This window comes from Aquarana catesbeiana, linkage group LG12 (assembly GCF_042186555.1).
Source record: "Aquarana catesbeiana isolate 2022-GZ linkage group LG12, ASM4218655v1, whole genome shotgun sequence".
In the NCBI taxonomy this organism is placed as follows: Eukaryota; Metazoa; Chordata; class Amphibia; order Anura; family Ranidae; genus Aquarana; species Aquarana catesbeiana.
This window is the reverse complement of record NC_133335.1, coordinates 36937142-36958968: the sequence shown is the minus strand read 5'-3', so window position 1 is coordinate 36958968 and position 21827 is coordinate 36937142. Positions and strand designations below refer to the sequence as shown.

The 21827-nt window shown below is 44.3% G+C and overlaps 1 protein-coding gene across 1 annotated transcript in view; it reads right to left on the bottom strand.

Moving 5' to 3' along the window:
• Positions 1–7593: 7593 nt before the first annotated feature.
• LOC141114100 (serine/threonine-protein phosphatase 4 regulatory subunit 1-like) overlaps positions 7594–21827 on the bottom strand; it is a 75726-nt gene continuing 61492 nt past the window's right edge. The window contains exon 20 of the mRNA XM_073607577.1: positions 7594–20127. Coding sequence (XP_073463678.1) covers positions 19970–20127 — 158 coding nt within the window. The 3' untranslated portion in view covers positions 7594–19969. The remainder of the gene's footprint in view (positions 20128–21827) is intronic.

Below are 21827 nucleotides of genomic sequence, written 5' to 3'. Positions count from 1 at the left end.
AATTAGCAGAGGGCGAGTGTAGAGGGAGGGGGTGGCAGGGCGGGCGCCAATTTTCCTCCAGGCGATTGGCTGGGAAACTGTGGGAAAGGGAGAGGAGAGGAAGAGGAGAGCTGGCCGGATTACACATAAATGGGAACTCTGCTGTTAAACAAAGTCCAGCCACCTGGACCGGCTCTCCTATGATAAACAGCACACTGGTCCAATACCGGGAATTTTAAGTAGTGTGACGTCTATCATAGGAGCTGGTCCAGGAGGCGGGACATTGACAGCGGAATTCTCCTCTTTGTGTGATTTGGCTGGCTTTCCTCTTCCTCTCCCTTCCCCAAAGTTTCCTGGCCGATCGCTGGGAGGAGAATCGGCTCCCTTGAGGCTGCATTGATGGGCACTGATGAGGCTGCATTGATGGGCACTGATGAGGCTGCACTATTAGGCTGCATTGATGGGCACTGATAAGGCTGCACTGATAAAGTTGTTGTTAATATTTATTTTTGTAACTTAATTCTACATAAACATTTAACTGTCATTTCATGAAATAATCTACGAGGGCGTGTTTTGGGGCAGGGCAGAATAGGGGTTGGGTGGGGGGTAACTTCTAAGGCCTGGCTAGTAGCTTAGGACTTGAAATTTTCAGCCTTGGTTAAAATAATCAAGCAGGGAACTGTCTGGCATCTCTGGTGGCTCAGCAAGAAACACTGCCAGACATAGCAGAGGTTGCAGGTTCAGACCCGGACCCTGACAGCATTGCCAGGCTATGGTAAAGTGTGTTTCTATTGATGCACAGTGTAGAGCAGTGGTTCTCAACTCCAGTCCTCGGGACCCACCAACAGGCCAGATTTTAAGTATTGCCTTGGGGAGATGCAGACTAAAATACTGCAATCACTGAGCAGCAAGTGATATCACCTGTGATGTATTTCAGTTATCTTGCAAACCTGGCCTGTTGGTGGGTCCTGAGGACAGGAGTTGAGAACCACTGGTGTAGAGAGATATAAGTCCAGTCCTTACACGGGTGACCAGAGGCGGCTCTAGGCTTTGTGAGGCCTTAGGCAAAACTTACACATGAGGCCCCACGGACTGGGACGCTCCGTGATGAGGCCGCTATTCCTCAGGCTGCGGGCAGTATCTGATTTGTCCATCAGCTCCTAAGCCACAGAGTCCCAGTGGGGGTAGGCGGAGCCGGCGGCATCAACTTCAGTGATTGAGAACAGGCGAATTAGGAGGCCGCGAGGCCCCTATGAGTGCGAGGCCTTAGGCGACCGCCTAATTTGCCTAATTAGAGAGCCGCCTCTGCGGGTGACTCCATAGAATGCTGCAAGAGAAAGGAGCCACCCTTAAACAGGAAACCTAGGATAGCAGTCATGGCATCAGCTTCAACTGGAACAAGCAAAGATTAAAAGATAAAGAAGCTGCAGTGCAAACATAGATGTTTTGTAACTAGAAATGTAATGAGTGGCAAAAGATTAAGTGAGCACTATGGATACAGTAAGAGAGAGAACAGCAAAGCAGACATCCTTGTGGTTCAGTCTAACTAAAATGTCAGACGACAGCTGTCCAATAAGGAACTAGTCATTATATTCTGTATGCTGCAGCTTGAGCTACAAGGCCTGTAGACAAAATGCTTTTATTTCAACAGGCTGTCTGTATACCGAGATACATCTGTGTAAGTTTAATAAAGCTCCATGTCCTGGTTTGAAAAGAGGAATTCATACAGTAATATACAATATTTCAAATCTACCTTAAAAGGAAATTTTTTTCAATTCGTTCTTTTTAGTCCTGATCGTAACAGAGAAATTATGTATCAAACCACTATGCTGCACATTCTCTGCAAATGTTAAATACTTAGTAGTATTGTTAAGTTTCTTAATTTGCTAGTATCTGTGGCACTTGACATTTTCAGAGGGGGTCTGTAGTGGCAGCTTCCACATTCTGTCCCAGCTGTTGCTTCAACTTGTTTGCGAGTTGGTTTTTCAGCGGTTTTGAGCTAATTCTGAGTTGCTGCTGCATTTGCATTGACAAGAAAATCAGTATGAAGTCCTTAGGCCTCATTCATGTGTTGGATATATAACTTGGCTCATGCTGTATGTACTCACTATTGTTTGCAAGGCACTTGCCAGGAGTCAGCTTCAACATCTGGGTGCCGGATAACAATCAGGAATGGCTGAAGTATGATTTAGCCCAGGATTGTGTGAATTCATCACCTAAGAGGTGTACTTGCTGGTTCTGCATCATCACTTATGATGAAGACTCTACATCTAAAGGAACCACTGATAATAATCCTACAGATCTCAACATGTGTAATACAGTATGTGCAGTTTTTACAAGTGGGTTACTATAACCATAGGAACACTCGCAGCTGTAGCCACTACAAAAAGCGCAAGTGACATCTAGTGGTCATTTTATATATGACACTGGCAATTCAAAGAAACTCTTGAAAAGTTTGGAAAACTTGACAGCTCTGAATTTCCTTCTCTCAGCGCAGCTCTCCAAATATACAGTATCTCACAAAAGTGAGTACACCCCTCACATTTTTGTAAATATTCTATTATATCTTTTCATGTGACAACACTGAAGAAATGACACTTTGTTACAATGTAAAGTAGTGAGTGTACAGCTTGTATAACAGTGTCAATTTGCTGTCCCCTCAAAATAACTCAACACACAGCCATTAATGTCTAAACCGCTGGCAACAAAAGTGAGTACACCCCTAAGTGAAAATGTCAAAATTGGGCCCAATTAGCCATTTTCCCTCCCCAGTGTCATGTGACTCGTTAGTGTTACAAGGTCTCAGGTGTGAATGGGGAGCAGGTGTGTTAAATTTGGTGTTATCGCTCTCACTCAGTCATACTGGTCACTGGAAGTTCAACATGCCACCTCATGACAAAGAATTGAGGATCTGAAAAAAAAGAATTGTTGCTTTACATAAAGATGGCCTAGGCTATAAGAAGATTGCCAAGACCCTGAAACTGAGCTTCAGCATGGTGGCCAAGACCATACAGCGGTTTAACAGGACAGGTTCCACTCAGAACAGGCCTCGCCATGGTCGACCAAAGAAGTTGAGTGCATGTGCTCAGCATCATATCCAAAGGTTGTCTTCAGGAAATAGATGTATGAGTGCTGCCAGCATTGCTGCAGAGGTTGAAGGGGTGGGGAGTCAGCCTGTCAGTACTTAGACCATATGCCGCACACAGCATCAAATTGGTCTGCATGGCTGTCGTCCCAGAAGGAGGCCTCTTTTAAAGATGATGCACAAGAAAAGCCCGCAAACAGTTTGCTAAAGACAAGCAGACTAAGGACATGGATTACTGGAGCCATGTCCTGTGGTCTGATGAGATCAAGATAAACTTATTTGGTTCAGATGGTGTCAAGCGTGTGTGGAGGCAACCAGATGAGCAGTACAAAGACAAGTGTGTCTTGCCTACAGTCAAGCATGGTGGTGGGAGTGTCATGGTCTGGGGCTGCATGAGTGCTGCCGGCACTGGGGAGCTACAGTTCATTGAGGGAACCATGAATGTCGACATGTACTGTGACATGCTGAAGCAGAGCATGATCCCCTCCCTTCAGAGACTGGGCCACAGGGCAGTATTCCAACATGATAACGACCCCAAACACACCTCCAAGATGACCACTGCCTTGCTAAAGAAGCTGAGGGTAAAGGTGATGGACTGGCCAAGCATGTCTCCAGACCTAAACTCTATTGAGCATCCTCAAATTGAAGGTGGAGGAGCGCAAAGTCTCTAACATCCACCAGCTCCGTGATGTCATCATGGAGGAGTGGAAGAGGACTCCAGTGACAACCTGTGAAGCTCTGGTGAACTCCAGGCCCAAGAGGGATAATAAGGCAGTGCTGGAAAATAATGGTGGCCACAGAAAATGTTGACACTTTGGGCCCAATTTGGACATTTTCACTTAGGGGTGTACTCACTTTTGTTGCCAGCGGTTTGGACATTAATGGTTGTGTGTTGAGTTATTTTGTGGGGACAGCAAATTTACACTTATACAAGCTGTACACTCACTACTTTACATTGTAGCAAAGTGTGATTTCTTCAGTGTTGTCACATGAAAAGATATACTATAATATTTACAAAAACGTGAGGGGAGTTCTCACTTTTGTGAGATACTGTATCTTAGATTCTCTATGGGTTCTAAAAGGCCAAAAACACCTAGGTATATTTAAAGCCGAAAGATTCCCCTCACTTCTGGTTCCATCCATATAAACATGTTGTCACTAGAACAGGAAGTAAGGGCAAATCTAGTGTGAGAAACTTTACCTGTAAGTAAATGGCATTGGGGTTGATTTACTAAAGGCAAATAGTCTGTTCACTGCCAGTGCACTTCAAGTACTGTTGCTCTAGATCTGAGGGGAAGATTCGAGGAAAATTTAAAAAAACAGCATTTTTTCTTGCACATCATTGGATGATAGAAACCAGCAGACCTTTCCCTCATTTCAGAGCGTCTCCTCAAATCTTGAGCAACTAAACTTGCGGGTGCACAGTATATTTGCCTTTAGTAAGTCAACCTCATTATCTGCAGCTGTCTCATTTGTGGGTATGGCATTTAGTGTAACGTGGCTGATTGTAAGGAATACTCCTTTATATTTCTTTACAAAAAATAATAAAAATGGCACAATTCTAATGTATATTTAAATATAATAATAATAATCTTCATGTATGAACTCACCAGGTGCTACGGCTTAGAAATTCCACTCCACAGGACAGTTAAGTCATTAGATGCATGAATGAAGAGCTGTCGAAAATTTTATTCATGTATGCTCTTATTTTTCATGCCAAGTATTAAGGTCCTATCTTTCTATCTCCAAATGCTTCCCTTTCACTGGACATACAATTAACATGCAAATTCATTTTAAATGGGCTCAAATCCCACTGAATTGCACCAAAGATACGCAGGCACTTTTTTTGAAACGCACTGCAACCAAAACGACCATGCGATCTGGTGCAGGAAAACCAAACTGCATTTGCGATCCATCTGGGTTGTCGCAAACTTTGTTTTGACACCCACATCAGATTGCAAACACAGTGCGATTGTAATGCGGTGCAGGAAACGCACAGAAATTGCGGCGTTTTCCAAAAGTGCATATGTGTGAACCGGGCCTAAAGGAGTTCCATGGTCACAGCATACACTTTCATGTTAAAACATCAGCACGGTAATAACAGCACAAGCAAAAGTCAATATTGACAATCCAGTATAAGCTTACTTGAAAAATCTCCTTTCGTGTTGTGAGTTCTGCCTGTCGTCTGGCCATCTCTCCCCTGAATGATTTGCAGCTTCTCCTCTGCTGTTTAATTTCTAAGGACTACATATCCCATGGTACCGTGTTGTCTGAAAGCAGTGATTCTTAAACTGACTCCGCCTCCTGAAACTCCTCCTCTCAGCACCTCTGTAGTTCAGAAGGCAGGCTCTGTTTAATGTGTGACACAGCATTGCCTACTCACAGAATTCAAGGAAGTAACTGTAGTGATCTTCACAAAGTATGTTTACAGACTTAAACACCATTCAGATTAATACATGTAGGCTGGAAATAATTGAAATACAATGTGGAAATTAATATTTTTTACATTTGATACATTTTAAAGTGTATATATAGACCAGCCCTCAAATTTTCCACTCCCCTACTGAGGGCTGGTGAGCGTGGGCTGCCAGAGGGGGGGGGGCCGAGCACCGCCGGCATGAGAGGTTGAATGGGAGCCGTTCTCCCAGCGATCCCGGAGGGGAAGAGAGAGGAGCGCAGGTGGCCGGATTATCAGGTGGTGGGGGACATAGCTGTAACAGCTTACATTTCAATTGCCGTGTGTTCCCTGCACTTGCCGTCACATACAGCCCCGCCTCCTGGCCCCGGCACTTTGATAGACAGATTCCCCCGTCCAATCCCGGGACGTGTATCAAAGTACCAGGGCCAGGAGGCGGGGCTGTATGTGACGGCGAGAACACTCGGCAATTGAAATGTAAACTGTTACAGCGATGTTCCTCGGTGCAGTGATGATCTGGCCGGCAATCCGCTCCTCTCTTCCCCTGCACTGGTAGACTGCATTGTTGGACACAGGTAGACTGAATTGTTGAGCACAGGTGAGGCGGCATTGATGGATACAGGTAGGCTGCATTGTTGGGCACAGGTGAAGCGGCATTAATGGATACAGGTAGGTTGCATTGATGGACACAGGTAGGCTTCATTGATGGACACAGGCAGGCTGCATTGTTGTGCACAGGTGAAGCGGCATTGATGGACACAGGTAGGCTGCATTGTTGGGCACAGGTTAAGCGGCATTGATGGATACAGGTAGGCTGCATTGTTGGGCACAGGTGAAGCGGAATTGATGGATACAGGTAGGCTGCATTGTTGGGCACAGGTGAAGCGGAATTGATGGATACAGGTAGGCTGCATTGATGGACACAGGCAGGCTGCATTGATGGACACAGGCAGGCTGCATTGATGGACACAGGCAGGCTGCATTGATGGACACAGGCAGGCTGCATTGTTGGGCACAGGCAGGCTGCATTGTTGGGCACAGGTTAAGCGGCATTGATGGATACAGGTAGGCTGCATTGTTGGGCACAGGTGAAGTGGCATTGATGGATACAGGTAGGCTGCATTGTTGGGCACAGGTGAAGTGGCATTGATGGATACAGGTAGGCTGCATTGTTGGGCACAGGCAGGCTGCATTGTTGGGCACAGGTGAAGGAGCATTGATGGATACATAGGCTGCATTGTTGGGCACAGGTGAAGCGGCATTGATGGATACAGGTAGGCTGCATTGTTGGGCACAGGTGAAGTGGCATTGATGGATACAGGTAGGCTGCATTGTTGGGCACAGGTGAAGCAGCATTGATGGATACATAGGCTGCATTGTTGGGCACAGGTGAAGCGGCATTGATGGATACAGGTAGGCTGCATTGATGGACACAGGTAGGCTGCATTGATGGACACAGGTAGGCTGCATTGATGGACACAGGCAGGCTGCATTGTTGGGCACAGGTGAAGCGGCATTGGTGGATACAGGTAGGCTGCATTGTTGGGCACAGGTGAGGCTGCACTGATAAAGTTGTTGTTAATATTTATTTTTATAACTTAATTCTGCATGAAAAAATTAGTGTCATTCTTTGAGATAATTTATGAGGGCGTGTTTAGGGGTGAAATTAGGGGCAGGGCAGGATAGGGGTTGGGTGGGGCAACTGTTGGCGAGTAACCCTTGAGGCCTGGCTAGTAGCTCAGGACTAGAAATTTTGAGCCCTGGTATAATGTAATTTTGGTTTGGATAGAGTAGGGAATGGAATAGGGGTATATAATACAGTAGGGAATATAATAGGGTTATTACATAGTGTGTGCTCCATTAGGGAGATTTCCCTTCACTTCCTGTCCCAGAGACATAACAGAAAGCAAGAGGAAAGCTCTACAAAAAGCTCTAAGTGGAGGGCATTCATTTCTTAGTTATTTACTGGAACAAGTGTCCCCATTGGTGAACCTACTTATCTGGGAAACAGACAATAAAAACCTGACCTTACCAACTCTATCCAAAAATAAAGTGCATGCATAGTTTTTTTTTTATAACCATCATAACAATCCATTTCTGTGGATCAAATAAATCAAGACAATCAAGAATATTTTATTAAGTGTAGGGATATGCAAACCCAGATAAACGACCACATCCATTTCTTAAATAGAAATCTAGTTTTATTGAGATTAATACAAACTGGTTTCCACAACACTGTGTATGATACACGGCTGCCAGAGAGGGGTGCGGGTCACCTAAAGTGTCAATCACAAAGGGGCAGCCTAAATCACTGCTGCAACAGTCCATCGCCAAAAGGGAAAGGGGTAGGAAAGTGCAGATTGTATACACTATATGGGGCGTATCTCGAAACCGTCATCTGCTGGGGGGGGGGGGGGGGGGTACAAGCCTCAGTGGGGTGCAATGAGGCTCTTCAGATCCTCGGCAGGTGGGAGGTCCCAGGTAGCCAATAATATAAGGAGATAATATATATATATATATATATATATATATATATATAAAAAATACGACAAAGGCCCTCATTCGTCTAAGTGTGAGCGATGATTCGCCCAGACTGCCTAAAGCAGCCAATCAGCCTCCCTTACAGGGAGATTGACAGACAGAATTCGAGCAACGTGGACTGTCTGAGACCATTTTGGACGCTTTGATCATCTCGGCCCAGTTTCTGTTGAGTGACAGCCCGTACCTTTACCAAAAAGGGAGGAGATACTGTACAATACAAAGTGCATAGAGCAGTACTGAGTAGAAACCGAACCGTTACCACAATTTGCCACACAGTGCTTGTAGCTGCCGGTCATGTATATACAAGAGATGAAGGATATTCCCCCTCTGTAAAAGTACAGCCAAATTCTAGAGTCATAATGTTAAATAAAAAGTAAAAAAAAAAATTCTAAGCTACTCAACTCACAGCAAACAATTCACACGAAACCAAAATATACAGGAAATTAATTTGGAATCCACAGATAACCAATTTTCAGTGCTCTCACCTATAATCCCTAAACTGTGTTGTACATTTTGGTTTGTGTGGGAATGTTCTGGAAAAAGGTATTAAAAAGATGAAGTTATAGAATGAGAAACCACAGACTTCATTGATCAATGTGTGAGAGAGAAGTATCTGCGCTGTCCTCAGGAAAATGGCAGGCAGGATGGGATTGGCTGGTAGGGGCAGCACAAACAGTTCTCTCGACTTGTTAAATGAGGCTGTCAGTCTGCATATCATTTGATGAGATTATGACAGCAATAAGCTGCAGGCACTGAGGCAACCAAGCAAGGACCAGCTATGGTCCTATACTGAGCGAAGCCATGGTTTCCTAGAAGCTGCTTTCTAGGTGACATCACAAGACCCCAGAGAGCCGATAGGCTGCAGGAGGAAGTCACTATAGTGTTATCACTCCAGGTCACCATGTATGGCTGCAGGAAGCGGTCACTATAGTGTGGTTATCACTCCAGGTCACCATGTGTGGCTACAGGAGGAGGTCACTATAGTATAGTTACCACTCCAGGTCACCATGTCTGGCTGCAGGAGGAGGTCACTATAGTGTGGTTATAACTCCAGGTCACCATGTCTGGCTACAGGAGAAGGTCACTATAGTATGGTTACCACTTCAGGTCACCATGTCTGGCTACAGGAGAAGGTCACTATAGTGTTGAAATAACTCCAGGTCACCATGTCTGGCTACAGGAGGTCACTATAGTGTGGTCATCACTCCAGCTCACCATGTGTGGCTGCAGGAGGAGGTCACTATAGTGTGGTTATCACTCCAGCTCACCATGTCTGGCTGCAGGAGGAGGTCACTATAGTGTGGTTATCACTCCGGCTCACCATGTCTGGCTGCAGGAGGAGGTCACTATAGTGTGGTTATCACTCCGGCTCACCATGTCTGGCTGCAGGAGGAGGTCACTATAGTGTGGTTATCACTGCAGGTCACCATGTTTGCTGGTACCAGTAAACCTAAAGGTGTAAACGCCTAAAATGATAACTTGCTGCAAGAGTTAAAATTATGAGGCCAATCAGAACCAAGCTGGCTTGCTACCGTTCGGTACACCTACACTGTATACTTGCAACTCAGTGTTTATCAGTGGTCTGCAAACTGTGGCCCTTTGCTTTTATCTGGCACCTGGGTCACTATTCCTTCCACTGCCACCAACAGCGGGGCAAAACTCCTGCCGATGACACCGATTGGGTACGATTCCTCCCAATAATACCAATGATCGGGCACTATTCCTCCGCCTAATGACCACAGGCTCTATGTAACTGACTACCAACCCTGAGGCAATGTTTTAGCTCACTGATGCTAGGCCCTGGATGTTTTCTACCCCCACTGGCCACAATCTGCCCCCCCCCCCCTAAAGTGTGAAGGACAGTAAACTGGCCCATTGTTTGAAAAGTTTGGAGACCCCTGGTGTATATGTATAAAATGCCGTACAAACACCAGAGGTGGGTTTAGATACAGTGAAATCAGTTCCAAGAAAGGGATACACACACAGTGCTTCAGTAGTACAGAATATACCCCTGTAGTATGGGTATGACTATACAGAAGTCTGGCAATTTACATAAATGACCTGTATTTCTAAAGTGTCTAGACTGCAAATATGCTGTCAGGTCACCTTTCAGGGCCTTCAGTGGTGATCCCCGATACACCTTCATTTGGAGAAGCGATCCTCCACTATATACGTGGCAGTAAATTTAAATTAACGTTTATACTGGGTGGTTAGACCAACCACAATCCACCTACAACTAAATGGAAACTTTCATTTTTTTTTTTACAGTGAAATTTAATTTTTTTTTTCATATGAAAATTTTCAGTGTATAAATGAATGTGTAATACTGTATTAACGGTGCCATACCACTAAAATCGACACTTACCAAAACAGAACCAGAGTCTGCTTTTCTCTATCACATTAACATGCAAGGACTTGTGCTAACATAACACATTTCTGTGCACACTTAGCTCTGACACATACACTGGTGAACAGAGATGCAGATAACAGGAATAATGTGACATGAGCTTTCAGTTGTGCTGCATTTTGTGACGCCCCACAATGCAAACTTGTACCAGATCCCCATTTAAACCATTTACTGCACCTAAGATGGGTCTCTCCAGGACCTCTCACTGGTTTAGTTTTCATCTATGTGCTGCCTTTAAAAAAAAAAAATCCTCCTTGCTGCAGGTTACAGAAAAACACCTTCAGCCTGTAAGATGCACTGAACCGTTGTCTTATGTGATTTGCAAATGCAGACAGCAGTAAAGCTTCTTTACTCTGGTAAATGCATGGGAAATCCTATTAAATTGCACACAAAAAATGTCATAGATGCTAAAAAAAATAATATAATAATATTAATAATAATAATAAAAATGAATAAGGATGCATACATTTAAACATGCTGCTTGCAAGATAGAAGGTGCTCCTTTTGCTCAGTGAACCGGTCTACAATACCATTATGAAGCAGGCACCCCAGACTGAACAGGCACCTCCTGCTATCTGTAAAGCCCGCTTCAAGCTCCTGGTGCCGGTTTCATAACCTGACAGGTTATATATACAGATACAGGTCATCTGCAGAGTACATCTCTTTTAAAAGGCCACACGTTTCTTAATCGTCTGCATCTCCCCGACTCACCCACTAGTATGCAGGCGCTCATTTGTGAATAATTATGAGTTAAATGCACAGAAAATGAGCTACACATAATAGTATTAATAAATACAACACATACAAAGAAAATGTTGTTTTCCTGGTGCCTTTCAGAGATTTTGTAACATGTGAAAATGCTCTGACTCTAAAGAAACACTCAAATCGTAGCTTGCAGTTCAAAAAGGTATTCCAGGTAAATGGAGGACACCAACCAAACCAAGCAGTTAAGCTAGCCATACACGATTAGGATTTTGATCAATCATCCAAATGTATTTCTAAATATTCGTTCATCAGAGCGTTCGATGATGCCATCATTGACAATTTTTTTTTAAAACTGAAAAAAATGTCATTAGATGGCCATGACAGTGTTTCATATTTTACTGTTTGATTTTGGGAGGTGATGAAATGGTTGCATATAATAATGCATGTGATCCTATTAGCCAGTGCCTTGTACTTATGCATTTAGGGGAACAATTTATTGAAAATACGATTGTTTGCAAAATCAACAAATCTTTAGTTGTGGCAAACATAGTATGCGCCCAAAACAAAACAAAAAAAAACATTGTATGCGCCCAAAAAAAAAAGAAAAAAAATCTTTTTATGTTCCTATGTTTTTGATTAGGCCCAACATCTAATCATTGTAGATTTTGCATATTTATAATTATACGTACATGAGCCCATAGGGTAATAGAGGATATAGGGCACTGTGCTACAGTATAATTATAAATCTGCTTATGCATTATACTTATTACATAAACCTTTGTTTGCATACCATTACATATATCATTGTTTAAACCAATGGTCTCCAAACTGTGTCCTGGGGCCTGCAGCGGCCCTTTGTTTGCCTTTATCCGGCCCCTTGGGATGCTTTGCCTCCAACTGACACCATCAATGTCAGTTCCTCTCACTCATACCAACAATGAGGCACTATTTCTCCCACTAAGACCAAGGATGGGTCAGTATTCCTCCCACCTAAACCAATGATGGGTCAGTTTTCCTCCCGATAAAACCAATGATGGCGACTATTCCTCCCACTGACACCAATGATGGGGACTATTCCTCCCACTGACACCAATGATGGGGACTATTCCTCCCACTGACACCAATGATGGGGACTATTCCTCCCACTGACACCAATGATGGGGACTATTCCTCCCACTAAAACCAATGATGGGGCAGACTTAAAGAAGTAATTATACAATGATGTGTGATGAACCTTGGTGCCGGGGGAGAACTTTTTCCAAACCAATCTATCTGACATGTAAGTTCATTTAAAGGTATTGCTAGGCGTTTATTATACGCCACAATTAATCTTTGGTCAATGTTTCATTGTAATTGTTTATTTAGTATATTCATATTGTATTTTACATTTTCAGAGGTGGTTACAGTCCCTGATGAAGATTATATTGTATGCACTTTTCGAAACACGTTGGACTTTTCCACTACTTATCTTTTGTCATCTGTCTGGATGGTTTCATGATTGTAGTAGGATTTTTGCCACTTCTGTCCATTATAGTATAATATTATTGTAATATATGTACATTATGGTTTTCTTGTGGTTTCTTCCATAAGAATTTTATAAAATGTGTGTATTAATAAAATTATATACTTTTCAATTTTCTATTTATATATTTTTTGTCAAATTGCCTTAAAAAATCCCATTTTTGAGGTTCTTCTGCTTTAAATTTGTAAGGCATGATGGCAATTCAGACGCCAAACCATGAGAGTCGATTAATTTTCTTGTTTATTCAGACTTGGGCATTTTCTACTTCCACTGGCCACAGTCCAGCCTTCCTAAAGCTAGAAGGACAGTAAACTGGCCCTTTGTTTAGAAAGTCTGGAGACCCCTGGTTTAAACCAATGAATGTTCATTACAACAAAAGTTGTACTTCTAGATGGAAGTTATCCTAGCACATGCGCATTACAACAATTTTTACTTTTTCGGGACTGATGACTGCATACCCTGTTAGTGTTTCAAGAAGAACTTTCCAATCGTCTCCATCAAAATTTTCCACTCGATACAGTCGAAAATCTGTTTTATCTCTCTCAACTTAAAAAAAAAACCGGAGCAAATGTTTAGAAAACGATCGCTTTCTAACACAATGCTAATCGTGCATGGCTCACTTTAGAGTATCTGAAATAATAATGTATGCTACCCTTTGCAGTCTGATTGATAAGAGGTACTAGTATGTCAGTGCGTTAACCAACGGCCATCAATATTATTACTGATCTGCAAAATCCTTGTATATGTCCTTCATGGACTTTCCTCTCACAGTTTAGCAAATAAAATGACATTTAAGACTTTTGCATTTAAAGAACACCTGCATAATGTAGAAGCTACTAACCTGGCCTCTATTTAAGAGTGGGCACCCTCTGGTGCCATTCAGTCCATACTGTATGTATTTACTGAAACCAGCACTAAAGCTATTTCACCATAGCTATGTGCTATTATTTATAGTCCTCTAAGACAGTGGTTCTCAACCCTGTCCTCAAGTACCCCCAATAGGCCATGTTTTGGGAATTTCTCTTAGATACAATAGCTGTCCAAAACACCAAGCCATTGACTCTGATTTAAAGCACCTGTGCAAGATGAAGGAAAACCTGCAAACATGGCCTGTTGGGGGTACTTGAGGACAGGGTTGAGAACCACTGATCTAAGATATCCCTGATGCAATTTCTAAGAAATTGCAACCATAGGGATCGCAACGCTGCTCATGGGATCCCCATGGCTCTAACAGTCATACATGCATGGAGTATGTACAAAGGTTGGGAAATGTGTGTGGTCTCTCGCAGAATTCTGAATCAGGAAAAAAAAAAAAAAAAAAAAGAACTTTACTTTCTGTGCTTCAAGTGCCAGTCATCATGAAGGATAAGACACAGGTATGTGGCTTAGAAGATCAGCTAATTTACAAAACAGCAGTTTTTTCCATCTTCAGAATATGGCGTCACGCTTTGCAGAGTAAGACTCCCTAAATTGCATTATTTACAAGGAATGTGCTGGAAGAAATGTATCGTTATTGGCAAAAATGAAAAAAATTAAAAAAAAAAATCGAATGGCCAGCTCAAATTTAACTGGCTTGTCACGCTTGAAACGGCTTTCGGATTAATTTACAAGTCACAAAAAAAAAAGCCAACCAGTCCCTATCGTAAAGAAATGAAACCGTGACGTGGAAAAAAAAAAACAAAATTCAGAGATTTCAACATCTTACGATGTTTCATAAATGCTACCTCCCTCCCCCTTACATGTACTCGACCATAGGATTTTTTTTTTGTTTTAGTTAAAAAAATATATAAAATATATTCAAAAACATATTACAGAAGTAGATAGTGTACAATGCTCCAACTTATACAGGTATATACACAAACACACATTGGCTTATTCATTATTTTTTTTTTTTTTTTAACGTTTTGCAGTCATGGTGAAAGCCCTTGGATTGAGGACCGAGTTTACGATGCATGAGGTTAAAGACTTTTGTAGAGGTTAAGTGCTCAGGCGTTATTGTATTGTAGCGGCATGCAATATTGTGGGGATTTCCTCCTTTTATAGAAAGTAGATTTAGTGCAGAACTCGACCCAAAACAGATGAAAGCATTTTCTGTGGAGTGGAGCAGATTATGGTCCTCTGGAGGGTAAAGTTAGGGATTGTTCACAGCAGACATCTTGTCACGTACATCAACGTATGTCAAGGTGTGGCGTCACAACGCAATTTAGCGTCTGCTTATCGCTGTTCAAATGTCCCCACCCCCTTTTTTTTGCAATGCAACTGAAGGTCCATGGCCAGATGTGTTCACTCAAATCAGCCATGTCATTTGGCTTTGCGACAAAGTCCATAAGGAATATGGGACGCCGTGCTAATTATTATTTTGGATGCACAAGTGTCAAGGCTTCCTTTAAAGAGGACCTTACATTATGACTGCCTTAAGGCTCTGTTCACACCTGAGCGTATTGTTTTCAGGCAGAAAGTGGCGCAATTTTACACGCGATTTTGTACATGTCAAAAAGTTATCAATATGAAAGAATTAAAAACACCTGTAATCTGCTAAAAAAAAAAAAAAAAAAAAAAAAAAAAAAGCTCCTGTACTTTTTTGAGCGAAGGGCATTTTGCTTTAGGTGATGGAACGCTCAGATGTGAACAGGGGCCATTGAAATAAATGGGATTTGTCTTGTTGGACGTTTTTAGAGCCGAAGCTTAGAGCAGAAAAATGGCCAAAAACGCCTAAATGTGAACAGAGCCTACAAAAATCGTCACTGCAACCCTAAATGATTCCATTCTGTGATAAAAAAAATACATAAAATAAATATGAAAAAAAAAATATATAAATATTTTATATTTACCCCAATTCAGCAGGTGGCTCTCTTTAACAATATTATAATCTGTGAAGTCTCTTCCTTGCAGCGGTGCATAAAATTTGGCCTGAACGAATCAGAGGAGGGGCAACACCCCCTCTTTTCTCTACATTCTAAGACTGATCTATCATTAAAAGTGGTTCTAAAGGTAATTTTTTTTTTTTACCTTAATGGATTCCACTTTCTGAATGCTGCCCCCCTCCCTAAACCCTTCCCTAAACACTTACCTGAATCTTCTATCAATCCAGCGCTGTGCCTTGCCGCATCTGTTCTCTCCCCTTTCCCCGCTCCCCAAGAGCAGTGGGTGCCATTGGTTCCTGCTGCTGTCAGTCAAATCCTGTGAGGTGGGGGCAGTGCTGAGCCATGCTGTGTGTGTCTATAGATGCACAAGTCTGGCTCGGGAGCGAGCCCCTAGGTGCGCCCCCATCGGGCCCCGAAAGAGGAGGAGCGGAGAATGCTGATGCGGGGCCCAGAAAGAGGAGGAGCGGAGAATGCTGACGTGGGGCCCAGAAAGAGGAGGAGCGGAGAATGCGGACGTGGGGCCCAGAAAGAGGAGGAGCGGAGAATGCTGACGTGGGGCCCAGAAAGAGGAGGAGCGGAGAATGCTGACGTGGGGCCCAGAAAGAGGAGGAGCGGAGAATGCTGACGTGGGGCCCACAAAGAGGAGGAGCGGAGAATGCTGACGTGGGGCCCAGAAAGAAGAGGAGCGGAGAATGCTGACATGGGGCCCAGAAAGAAGAGGAGCGGAGAATGCTGACGTGGGGACCAGAAAGAGGAGGAGCGGAGAATGCTGATGCGGGGGCCCAGAAAGAGGAGGAGCGGAGAATGCTGACGTGGGGCCCAGAAAGAGGAGGGCGGAGAATGCTGACGCGGGGCCCAGAAAGAGGAGGGCGGAGAATGCTGACGCGGGGCCCAGAAAGAGGAGCGGAGAATGCTGACGCGGGGCCCAGAAAGAAGAGGAGCGGAGAATGCTGATGTGGGGCCCAGAAAGAGGAGGGCGGAGAATGCTGACGTGGGGCCCAGAAAGAGGAGGGCGGAGAATGCTGACGTGGGGACCAGAAAGAGGAGGAGCGGAGAATGCTGACGTGGGGCCCAGAAAGAAGAGGAGCGGAGAATGCTGACATGGGGCCCAGAAAGAAGAGGAGCGGAGAATGCTGACGTGGGGACCAGAAAGAGGAGGAGCGGAGAATGCTGATGCGGGGGCCCAGAAAGAGGAGGAGCGGAGAATGCTGACGTGGGGCCCAGAAAGAGGAGGGCGGAGAATGCTGACGCGGGGCCCAGAAAGAGGAGGGCGGAGAATGCTGACGCGGGGCCCAGAAAGAGGAGCGGAGAATGCTGACGCGGGGCCCAGAAAGAAGAGGAGCGGAGAATGCTGATGTGGGGCCCAGAAAGAGGAGGGCGGAGAATGCTGACGTGGGGCCCAGAAAGAGGAGGGCGGAGAATGCTGACGTGGGGACCAGAAAGAGGAGGGCGGAGAATGCTGACGCGGGGCCCAGAAAGAGGAGCGGAGAATGCTGACGCGGGGCCCAGAAAGAAGAGGAGCGGAGAATGCTGACGTGGGGCCCAGAAAGAGGAGGGCGGAGAATGCTGACGCGGGGCCCAGAAAGAGGAGCGGAGAATGCTGACGCGGGGCCCAGAAAGAGGAGTGGAGAATGCTGACGCGGGGCCCAGAAAGAAGAGGAGCGGAGAATGCTGACGCGGGGCCCAGAAAGAGGAGTGGAGAATGCTGACGCGGGGCCCAGAAAGAAGAGGAGCGGAGAATGCTGACGTGGGGCCCAGAAAGAGGAGGGCGGAGAATGCTGACGCGGGGCCCAGAAAGAGGAGCGGAGAATGCTGACGCGGGGCCCAGAAAGAGGAGCGGAGAATGCTGACGCGGGGCCCAGAAAGAAGAGGAGCGGAGAATGCTGACGCGGGGCCCAGAAAGAAGAGGAGCGGAGAATGCTGACGTGGGGCCCAGAAAGAGGAGGAGCGGAGAATGCTGACGCAAGGCCCAGAAAAAGGAGGATCAGGGCTGCTCTGAGCAATACTATTGCACAGACTAGGTAAGTATACCATCTTTGTTATTTTAGGGGGAAAAAAAGAATTTATGACTGCTTTAACTTTATAAATCTTTATGGCTCTGTCCTCCTGGAGAGCAAAGCAGATCATCAGGGGTCAGCACTGTGATTTCTGTGTTACACCCACACATGAGGTAGTCACATAACATGGAAAAATATACCTGATGTTATGTCCATTCTATCTAGCTGATTTAGCAGAAAGCATGCAAGCAGTGCTGGACTTTCTTATTAGAAACCCCAGAATCCTTTTTAAGCAGAGTGCCACAAATGCAATCTCTATGAACTGTTTATTTTTAATAATAAATATTTTATACACACAATAAAAAAATTATACAAAACAGTTCCTAAATCTGTAAAAAAAATAAAAAATAAAATAAAAAATAAAAAACATAGTTCCCCTTTAAATAAAATTGTAAATACTGCCAAATTTGAATGTACTAAAAGGTACAGGTGCCACTGGCTTGCCATATAATCCTGGCAGTCCCTGTGAGTACCGGATTCTGAGCTGCCCCAATAAAACATTCACTGAGCACACAGAGAGGTTAATGACTTTTTTGTTTCATGCAAGCCTCACTGGCTCTGAATGTTAGGTAAGACTTTACAATGGGATCTGTGGGTAAAAAACTGATGACCTCACAGGTCACATGACCAGATTAGCAGGAACTATCAGCCCTAGGATGTCTTGTTAGTTCAGCACCCCTTCAATACCGTAAAAGGATGAAAGGGGTGTGGTTGGACTTTTCATGCAAGGTGTGCAATGTGATCAAGCTTCGAAATATTGGAAGATCTTCTACATATTCTGTTACTTGTACCCCCAGACAGTCTGTGCATTCTACCCTTTTACCTGTTACCCCAGCAGGTGGTAAGTCTTTGGTGTGGTAGACACAGAGGATCTCAGCGTCATGCCAAACTACTAAATCCTTACAGCTTCCAAGAGAGCATGCAACTGTACAAATAGTAAAGGGGTGGGGCTAAACTGCTACAGGGGGTGGGGCTAAACTGCTACAGGGGGTGGGACTGTGCAATAAACCCATTAGGCATTGCTCACATACACCGTTTTTTTTATGCAACAATCCAGTGCTTAAAGCAGAACAGTTACAAAAAACAGTTACATTCCAGGTATGCTGTCATAGTTGCTTGTGCTCTCAACCAAACTGTCAAACCATCAAATGTCTGGTGTCATAACTGATCACATGTGCAGCACCATGGCAGTTGCAGAGGCTAAGATGGCCGCTTCCTTGGCTGAAGCGGATAGGAGGATTTAGTTCCACTTTAACTGCGTAGGGTTTAGTTCTGCTTTAAATGTGGTTACAGGCAGTGAAAGAATTTAATGTGAAAACTCTTAAGCCTCGTACACACGATCAGATTTTCGCCTGGGAATTGTGTTTGCCTAAAATCCGACCATTAGTACGCTTCATCAGACAATTGTTGTCCAACTTTCCTCCAACAAATGTTGGATGGCAGGCTAGTAAGTGTTCGGTGGGCAACGGTCTGTTGTCAGATTTTCCTATCGTCTGTACACAAGGCCGTCACACAAAGTACAAACACGCATGCTCGGAATCAATGCTCACCAAACATGACATTAGCAGAAGGTGCCCAAAGGGTGGTGCTCAAGAGCTGAAATTCCACGTAGTACGTCGCTACGTTCGTGTTTGTTGGCCGACAATTGTGTGCCAATAGTGTGCAAGGCAAAATCCAAGCACACGCCCTTCGGACAAAAGTCTGATGCTCTGTCTGCCAACAATCTGATCGTGTGTACGAGGCTTTATAACTGGGGAAAAAAAAGACTTGTGCCTTTCTTCTATAACCCACTTTATTGCACTAAATCATTACCCATGCACTGAAAGTGGTCTTGTACACGCTTAACTTCCAACTGCTCCTTCCACTACCCCATTCCGCTATGGGAGCAAGGAACAGAAGCTCTGTGAGTTTCCCCACCCTCTATGTGACAGTGCTGGGCCAAGCCAGGCGCTGTCACGATTGGAAGGAGAGACTCCTATTCTCCCACCCTACTGAACTACCAGGTATTTGCTTTGATTACAGTTGCAGAATAAAGTGGTGGAGGAACACATGACAGGCATGTGCTACTGAGAAGGGGGGTATTAAAGTGAACCTTTTGCTTTTGCCCTGCACAGTTCTACTTTAAAGTCCAACAAGGCCTCTTACAGATCCCATTCGCAACAAAAGGACCTACAGTGTCCTGAAACCTGAAAAGAGAACGAAACCTGCCCCATTCCACCCTACTTGCATCTGTTTTTTGGAGGAGTTCTGCTTTATCGTTAAAAAATAAGCTATATAAACGCACCTCATGCCATGGAAAGATGGGGTTATTTGCTCTGTGAGAGATATTCATTTATATTTACAGAAAATATTGTGCGGGAGACGTCTGAGAAAAAAGCCTGTACAGACAGGAATCAGTCGACGGATTGCTCCAGGGAGGTGCTGCTGGTCAGGGGTCGTTTTGGCTCAGTGGCGGAGAAGAACCTGACGTCTTGATCTCTATCCAGCTGCATGGCTTGTACGGTCTTCTCCACGGTCTCTAGGTGTGGGTTCCCCAGGCTGGTGAAATATGCTGGAGGAAACAGCACATGATTACAACTCCTAGCAGATATCAGTGAAAACTACGCTGTCACTTTTTAAAGGATTTCTCTATCTGCTGCCTTCTCCCCAGAATCTCACTTCTCCTGCTGCATTCTTTGTCATGCAAAATACAAAAAAAAAATCTCTTGGGCCAGGTAGGGCCCCTTTGTATTTCCTTAAAGTGTTTGTTAACCCAAAAACAAAAATGGATCCTGTTCCTTTAAAGCATTTTATACAGCACAGTGCTTGTGCTGTGTAATTTGCCCCCCTCCCCGTAACACCTAAAATACCTGTCTAATCCTGCCAGTTTCTACCCTCCCCCTATTGGAAACTGACCACGGTGTATCATTGCTGCTGAGCCCTGACACCGTGGTCAGTTTACGTGCCTCCATCATCCGCTGCTCTGCTATCTGCTCCCCTCTCTGCTGATGTGTCCTCCTCCCCCTCTCCTTTCTGCCTGTCTGCTCGTGACAGTGCCGCCCTTCCCCCTCCTGCTGCTTGCAAAACAATAACCTGTATACACCATCAGCACTGCCTCCTATTGCAGTGTCTCCCTCTGTGTATGATATATAAAAATAAATGCTGTAAATACCAAATTTCACATGACCGACCAGCTCTCTCCTCCCAACTGACGTCAGCGGGGGAATCTCGGCCCTTCCCACTGCATCTATCAGAGGAGGAAAGGAGAAAGCTGGCCAATCATGTGATCGCTATCTCAGCTGTGAAATTAGGCATTTACAGCATTTATCTTTATAAATCATACACAGAGGGGGACACTGCAATGGGAAGCAGTGCTGATGGTGTATACAGGTTAGAGTGGCTTAACAACCACTTTATCTAAGCTTCAGAAAACATGTCAACAGTCCAGCAGTGTGGCCATCTACCAATCATGGGATCCTTCATAGGATCCATCCAATGATGAGAGAGGAGGGATGAGGAGGATGAGCAGAACTTCCCGTTTTAGGTGTAGTTTCACAAGAATGTAAGAGCATGTCATAATTTTAGAGCTGTCTCCGGTGTCCTGTTCACTCGTGTTATCTCAAGGATTCTAAGTAGCCCCCCTAGTTCTTATCTTGGACTACAAAAAAAAGGGGGGGGGGGGGGGTTCAATAAAGCTGCAGCGCCACTTTTCTGGTGTTAAACCCTATTGTTAATGTGTCGTGTGCCAAATTCATGAAGCATCTGCAACACTTGTGTTTCAGACAGCGACTTGTGCGCTGATTTCAGGTAATTCTAAAATGTTCCACTAATACATTGTGGTGCAATGTGAAAACTGTCTTTTGGCATACAGCGAGAGACCCTGATGCAGATAGTTTTGCTAAAAAGTCTTCTAAAATTGGTGCCAAATTCAAGCACACGTTCTAGACAGGTACATGAATTTGGTGCACCACTTTTGGAATGCACACGAGACACTTTTGCAAAATCTGTCTGCACCAGGCTTTTTACAAAATCCAAGCAATTAGTCTCTATGTTTTAAAGAAAGGAGAGTGGCTGGGTTTCAGTAGATTACCAACACACAGCTGAGCAGGGCTGACACCACTCAGTCCACAAAATATGCTGTGTGTTGTCAGCCCACAAAATTACTTAAGAGTCCATTTCTGGCAGATCAACAGTTATTTTTCTGTACTTGCAGGAACTTTAAAGGAATAAATCATGACAAAGGTGCACATATTGAAGACATGCACTGCATAT